General features: G+C 39.6%; 1 protein-coding gene across 1 annotated transcript in view; it reads left to right on the forward strand.

Annotated features, from left to right (window-relative positions):
* Positions 1-8,128, forward strand: part of HDX (highly divergent homeobox) — a 139,041-nt gene that overhangs the window by 101,063 nt on the left and 29,850 nt on the right. Inside the window, exon 6 of the mRNA XM_005873233.2 lies at positions 4,092-4,299. Coding sequence (XP_005873295.1) covers positions 4,092-4,299 — 208 coding nt within the window. The remainder of the gene's footprint in view (positions 1-4,091; positions 4,300-8,128) is intronic.

Genomic DNA, 8,128 nt, shown 5'->3' on the forward strand with positions numbered 1-8,128 from the left:
GGGTCTGTTGTTATTTCACCTCTATCATTTCTGATTTTGTTTATTTGGGTCCTCTCTCTTTGTTTCTTGGTGAGCCTGGCTAAAGATTCATCAATCTTGTTTATCCTTTCAAAGAACCAGCTCTTGGTGTTATTGATCTTTTGTATTGCTTTAGGTCTCTATGTCATTTCTTTCCACTCTGGTCATTATTTAATCCCTTCTACTTACCCTGGGGTTTTCTTGTTGTTCTCTTTCTATTTCTTTAAGTTGTAGGGTTAGATAACACACATATATATTTTTAATGCCTTTGACCATTGTTCTCCCAGCCCTCAAACCCCCTCCTCTCTGACAGATGTCAATCTGTTCTATGCATCTATGTTTCTGTTTCTATTATTTGTTAAATTATTCTGTTCATGAGATTCCACATATTAATAAAATCATATGGTACTTCTCTTTCTTTCACTGGCTTATTTCACTTAGCATAATAATCTCCAGGTCCATTCAGGCTTTGGAAAAAGGTAAGTTTTCCTTCTTTTTTATGACCGAGTAGAATCCCATTGTGTAAATGTACCTGGGCTTTTTTATCCACTCATTTATGATGGGCAATCAGGCTGTTTCCAGATCTTAGCTATTGTTAATAACACTGCAATGAACATATAGATTCATATATTCTTTCAAATTAGTGTTCCAGGTTTCTTCAAATATATTCCCAAAAGTGCAAACTCTGAGTCATAAGGAAGTTGCATTTTGAATTTTTTTTCCAGAAAATTTCATAGTGTTTTACACAGTGGCTGCACCAATCTGCATTCCCACCAACAGTGTGTGAGGGTTCCTTTTTCTCCACATTCACACCAGCATTTATTGTTTGCTGATGTATTGATGATAGCCATTCTGGCAGGCATGAAGTGATATCTCATTGTGGTTTTAATTTATATGTTCCTGATCATTAGTGACGTTGACCATTTTTTCCATATATCTATTGGCCATCTATGTGTCCTCTTTGGAGAAGTATTTATTCAGGTCCTTTGCCCTTTTTTTTAATTGGGTTGTTTAGTTTTTCGGTGTTAAGTGATATAAGTTCTTTTTCTACTTTGGAAACTAACTCCCTATTATTGTATTATTGGTGAATATGTTCTCCCATACAGTATGCTCCCTTTTTATTTTGTTGATAGTTTCTTTTACTGTGCAAGAGCTTTTTTAGTTTGATGTAGTCCCATTTGTTTTTGTTTTCTTTTTTTCCCTTGTTCAATAAGACATATCAGCAAAAATATTGCTAGGAGTGATGTCAGATTTTACTGCCAAGGTTTTCTTCTAAGGTTTTTATGGTTTCACAATTTACATTTAAGTATTTTACCCATTTTGAGTTTATTCTTGTGTATGGTGTAAGTTGGTGGTCTAGTTTCATTTTTTACATGTACCTTTCCAATTTTCCCAACACCATTTATTAAAGAGACTGTGATTACTCCATTGTGTATTCTTGCCTCCTTCATCAAATAGTGATTGATCATAAAGGTATGGGTTGATTTCTGGCTTTCTGTTCTGTTCCATTAATCTATAGTCTGTTCTTATGCAATTTCCATGCTGTTTTGATTACAATGGCCTTGTAATATAGTTTGATATCACATAGTGTGATACCTCCTATTTTGTTTTTCTTTCTCAATATTGCTGAAGCGGTCTTTTGTGGTTCCACAGAAATGTTTGGAATATTTGTTCTAGTTCTATGAAATATGCCACTGGTATCTTGATAGGAATTGTGTTGAATCTATAGTTTGGTTTAGGTAGTATGGAGATTTTTGTTTTTTAATGCTCACTTGAGGATACGTTGATGAGAGAGAGAGAGAGAGAGAGAGAGAGAGAGATAAGAGGGAAAGAGAAACATCTAATGGTTGCCTCCCATACATGCCCAGGGAACAAAAGCCTGGGTATGTTCCCTGACTGGGAATTGAATCTGTAATCTTTTAGTGTGTGGGACCACTCTCAAATTAACTGATCTACCCAGCCAGGGTAGATAGTATAGAGATTTTAATATTATTAATTCTTCCAATTTATAAACATGGTATGTACTTCCACTTATTTGTATCTTCCTCAATTTTTTCTATATTTTTTGAGTACAGGTATTTTAGTCCTGCTATACAACAAAATTTCACATAACCATAATGTTAACATCGCATATTACTTCACGTTCAGCATTTTATAATTGTACATTTCTTCTTAGAAGGGTGTAAGAGAAGTTGAAAATAAATAAAACCTGGTTTCTGCTTTTTGTTCTCTTTTTTTTCTTTTTAAACATTTATGACAAAAAGTAAGTAAGAAACACTCCAAGGAAACTAGTATATTCTTCCTTCTGCTCACACCCTCATTTTCACAAGGATCAGTAACTAAGATTAATATAAAAAAAGAAGCTTCTGCCTTTAGAATTTGATAAGTCTCAGTATTAAAAGATAGGAAATAGAAAAAGTACACTATAATTTAATGGAGTTGTAGTAAAAAATTGCAGTTTTTAATTTGTCTGATTTCTAGCCCTCTCAGGAAAGCCATGTAATGGGAACTTGAAATGGAACCATACTCTTTAAAGTAGTATTTGCCCTATGGGAGAGATTAGTAAGGACAGGAAAAATAATATCCATAAATTATTTTTCTCTTTTACTGAGTAATTTTTACTTGGTGATTTTGACACAAGAGAGCATGTGTTTCAGGTTTCACATTTAGCTACCTACATCCAAGGTATTAAATTTCCTGCATTTGAAGTGGAAATACCCCCCAACAAATATTAAAAAAAATATATTATTCTTTGACTAACTGAATAGTTCTTCTGTTTTGACTTGCAATCTTTTTGAAAAATCTTACAAAGTATAAAGTAAACTTTACTCATTTTTTTTTACATTAGAGCAGGCGTCCTCAAACTATGGCCCGCGGGCCACATGCGGCCCACCGAAAACATTTATCCAGCCCGCCTGGTGTTTTTGCCACCGCTGCCTGTCCTGCTTAGCAGCCGACTCGTCCCGGGCCCGCAGTGTGCATGTGTGGAATGTCTGAGGGACAGTGAACTGGCCCTCTGTTTATAAAGTTTGAGGACCTCTGCATTAGAGGATATGTAAGGTGGCTTTGTAGTTATAGGATCTTATTGTATAGAAGAAATCCTACTTGGTATATAAAGAAAGCTTATACCATAATCAAATTTAGAGCTGAAATTATGAAATGTTTTTGAGTGGCTTTCTACACTAAAAGAGAATATGCAGGTTTTAAGAATTCTTCTTGCATGAAAAAAGAATTCTTGCACTTTGTAAATTGGCATGACAAAGCTATCATAGTTAGAAACTCTTGTCATGTCAGATGAGGTTTTTGAAAATTACATGAAAAACTTCAGACTAAAATTGGTTTGAGACTGCCGCTCCAAAAAGATGAAGTAAACATACTTTTCCGTATACTTCCCATTAAAGAAAACTAAAATCCTGGACATTATCTATTTAAAAAAAATAAGAAGACTGTCGAGATTGGAACTAAGAAATCACATAAATCTCACCCGTTAGGGAACACAGGACCCACATACCTCAGATTGGATAATAGAAAAGTTGGCAACCCAGGAATATAAATGTGTGCAAACTTATTTTAATGTAAACATTTTTTAAATGGTTCTAAATCCAATAAAATGAAAATTTAGAATACTTGAAATACCCAGGTAACCATCATGGAGCAAAAGTTAATAGAAACCACATTTTCACCTATAAAGAGCAAGATTCAAAATGGGAGATGAATTATAATTTCAGCTATATGTGTGGTCCCTTTAGAGAAGGAACCAATTAAAGTTCCTTTTGAAAGATTTGGTGGATTATTTTCTACAGAAATAAATATATAAATCAAAATGCATTCTACAACATGTTTCTTGAAAGTCTGAATATTTAAATAAATTTCATCTTTCTGCTAATAAGATATGTAAAAATTGAAAACAATTATTTTATTTTAACTTATTGAGCAATAATAAAATTTCATTATTCTAGTTACCTATTTAATCCTTTTAATCATGTTTTATGCAGCATCCATTCGTTATTTTAATGATTAGACTGCTAAGTTTCCATGTTTACAAAGCTTCCTCTTGTATTTCTCTTATAAAGACTTGGATTGGGAATCGAAGAAGAAAGTATCGTTTAATGGGGATTGAAGTTCCACCTCCAAGGGGAGGCCCTGCTGATTTTTCTGAGCATCCAGAGTCCGGTTCTTTGTCTGCACTCACAACAAGAGAGGAAGCTGGTCCTGAAGTAGAAGAAGATAATGACAGAAATGATGAAGCATCCATCTGTTTGTCTGAAGGAAGCTCTCAAGGTATTTTATATGCTGCACATCCTAATTATAGCTTTGTAAATTTGATGCATTTTTGGTTTATTTTCAGCTTACTGGACTTTAAACTCAAAATATTTGGTCAAACATATTAAAAGAAATGGATTTATTTTCTTCTATGTTTCAATGATACATATATATTTAAAGTATATGCTTTTATATACATACTAGAGGCCCGGTGCACAAAAATCGTGAACGGGTAGGGTTCTTAGGCCTGGCCGGCAAGGCCAGCCTGGATGAGGGGATGATGGCTGTTTGCAGCTGGTCACACCCCCTTCAGGGTGGGGGTCCCCACTGGGGTGCCTGGCCAGCCTGGATGAGGGGATGATGGCTGTTTGCAGCTGGTCACACCCCCTTCAGGGTGGGGGTCCCCACTGGGGTGCCTGGCCAGCCTGGATGAGGGGATGATGGCTGTTTGCAGCTGGTCACACCCCCTTCAGGGTGGGGGTCCCCACTGGGGTGCCTGGCCAGCCTGGATGAGGGGATGATGGCTGTTTGCAGCTGGTCACACCCCCTTCAGGGTGGGGGTCCCCACTGGGGTGCCTGGCCAGCCTGGATGAGGGGATGATGGCTGTTTGCAGCTGGTCACACCCCCTTCAGGGTGGGGGTCCCCACTGGGGTGCCTGGCCAGCCTGGATGAGGGGATGATGGCTGTTTGCAGCTGGTCACACCCCCTTCAGGGTGGGGGTCCCCACTGGGGTGCCTGGCCAGCCTGGATGAGGGGATGATGGCTGTTTGCAGCTGGTCACACCCCCTTCAGGGTGGGGGTCCCCACTGGGGTGCCTGGCCAGCCTGGATGAGGGGATGATGGCTGTTTGCAGCTGGTCACACCCCCTTCAGGGTGGGGGTCCCCACTGGGGTGCCTGGCCAGCCTGGATGAGGGGATGATGGCTGTTTGCAGCTGGTCACACCCCCTTCAGGGTGGGGGTCCCCACTGGGGTGCCTGGCCAGCCTGGATGAGGGGATGATGGCTGTTTGCAGCTGGTCACACCCCCTTCAGGGTGGGGGTCCCCACTGGGGTGCCTGGCCAGCCTGGATGAGGGGATGATGGCTGTTTGCAGCTGGTCACACCCCCTTCAGGGTGGGGGTCCCCACTGGGGTGCCTGGCCAGCCTGGATGAGGGGATGATGGCTGTTTGCAGCTGGTCACACCCCCTTCAGGGTGGGGGTCCCCACTGGGGTGCCTGGCCAGCCTGGATGAGGGGATGATGGCTGTTTGCAGCTGGTCACACACCCTTCAGGGTGGGGGTCCCCACTGGGGTGCCTGGCCAGTCTGGGTGAGGGGCTGAGGGCTGCTTTCAGGCTGGCGGTTGTTGACTGAAGCTCCCAACCGCTCCTTTTTTTTCTCTTTTTTTTATTTTATTCTGGGCCAGCTTTAGCTCTGGCTCTAGCTCTGAGGCTTCGTATCTGGTTTGTTTGCCGTTCTATAATCGAAACAATGTATAACTTCAGCTCTGAGATCCCGGCAGGCTGAAAGCTGGTTTCTGGGGTTTTGTTTAGCTTCTTATTTGCAACATAGTACATAGTTGCTTAGAGTTGCAACTCAGAGGCCGGCAAGTCAGGCGGGGAACGTTGGAGTCTGCAGTCACTGGAGCAAGCAAGCCTCATGTTCGCTTCCAGCTGCCTGGCTGCCGGCCGCCATCTTGGCTGACAGTTAATTTGCATAAGGATATGCTGATTAGCCAATGGGAAGGGTAGCGGTCGTATGCTAATTACCATGTTTCTCTTTTATTAGTGTAGATACTATTTAAAGTATATGCTTTTATATATATATATACATAGTAAAATGAGTACTAAAATCAAGCTAATTCACATATCCTCAAATAGTTACCTTTTTGTTGTGTATGATAAGAACACCGAAATTTAATCGATTAGCAAATTTCTAGTAATCAGTATAGTATTGCTAATTATAATTGTGTTGTACTTTAAATCTCTAAATTTATTCATCCTATGTAATTGAAACTTTATACCCTTTAATAACTATCTTCCCATTTTCCCCACCTCCCTACCCTGGTAACTATCATCCTACTCTTTGCTTGTATGTATCTGACTTTTTAAAATCCCACATATAAGTGCGATCATGCAGTACTTTTTTTTCTGTGTCTATTTCAATTAGCATAATGTCCCCAGTTTCATCTGTGTCTTTGCAAATGGCAGGATCTCTTTTTTACAGTTGAATAATATTCTATTATCCTATCTAATAATAGAGAAACAGGGTAATTGACCGTACCTTTGCTATGCGTCCCATTGGCTAAACAGCGAGATATGCAAATTAACCGCCAACAAAGATGGTGGTTAATTTGCATATGTAGGCAGGAAGTGGCAAAGTGAAGACTGAAGGCGGCTCCAGATGGAGCAGCAATAAAAGCGGCTTTGAAGGCGGCTTCAGCCAGAGCAGCAAAGGCTTTTAAGGCAGCTCCGGCCAGAGGGAAGCTGGTGTTGGCAGCCAGGGGAAGGCCCAATGCATGAAATTCATGCAAGGGCCTCAGCCCTTGCAGCCCCAGCTTCATCTGGAAAGACATCCAGTCTAATTAGCATATTATGCTTTTATTATTATAGATTATATATAAATTTATGCATAAATGTATAAAAATATATAAATTTATTTACCTATTCATCTGTCAACATACACTTAGGTTATTTTCATATCTTAGCCAATGTAAATATTGCTACAATGAACATGGAAGTGAAAATACCTTTTTGAGGTACTGATCTAATATCCTTTGGTTACATAATCAGAAGAGGGATTGCTAATGTTTTGAGGAATCCCCATACTATTTTTCATAATGGTTGTATAAATTTACATTTCCAACAAGAGTGTACAAGGGTTCCTTTTCTCCATATCTGCACCAACACTTGTAGTCCTTTTTAAAAAAAAATTCTTTATTTTTTAAAATATTACATAAGTCTCCTTTTTCTCCCATTGACCTCTCCCTGATCGCCCCCACCCCCGGCTCACCCCCTAATCGGTGTCCATTGGTTATGCTTATATGCATACATACAAGTCATTTGTTGATCTCTTACCCCCTCACCCCCCCCTTCCTTCCCTCATAGGTTGGACAGTCTGTTTGATGCTTCTATGCCTCTGGTTCTACTTTTGTTCATCAGTTTATGTTTTTCATTAGACTCCACAAATGAGTGAGATCATATGATATTTATCTTTTTCCTACTGGCTTATTTCGCTTAGCATAATGCTCTCCAGTTCCATCCATGCTGTTGCAAATGGTAAGGGTTCCTTATTTTTACAGCAGCATAGTATTCCATTGTGTAGATGTACCACCATTTTTAATCCACTCATCTGCTGATGGGCACTTAGGCAGTTTCCTAATCTTAGCTATTGTGCACGAGAGTTCCTTTTTCTCCACATACTCTCCAGCACTTGTCATTTGTTGATGTGTTGATGATAGCTATTCTGACAGGTGTGAGATGGTACCTCATTGTTGTTTTGATTTGCATCTCTCGGATGATTAGTGACTTTGAGCATGTTTTCATGTGTCTGGGCCTTCTGTATGTCCTCTTTCGAAAAGTGTCTATTTAGGTCCTTTGCCCATTTTTTTTCTTTTATTTTTTTTTTGTGTGGGGGGAGGGCTTGCCCTTTACCCATTTTTTGATTGGATTGTTTGTCTTCCTTTTGTTAAGTTGTATGAGTTCCCTATAAATTTTGAAGATTAAACACTTAACAAAGATAACATTGGCAAATATGTTCTCCCATGCAGTGGGCTTTCCTGTTGTTTTGTTGATGGTTTCTTTTGCTGTGTGGAAGCTTTTTATTTTGATGTAGTCCCATTTGTTTATTTTCTCCTTAGTTTCCATTG

The sequence above is a fragment of the Myotis brandtii genome, unplaced genomic scaffold, assembly GCF_000412655.1.
Source record: "Myotis brandtii unplaced genomic scaffold, ASM41265v1 scaffold40, whole genome shotgun sequence".
Classification (NCBI taxonomy): domain Eukaryota; kingdom Metazoa; phylum Chordata; class Mammalia; order Chiroptera; family Vespertilionidae; genus Myotis; species Myotis brandtii.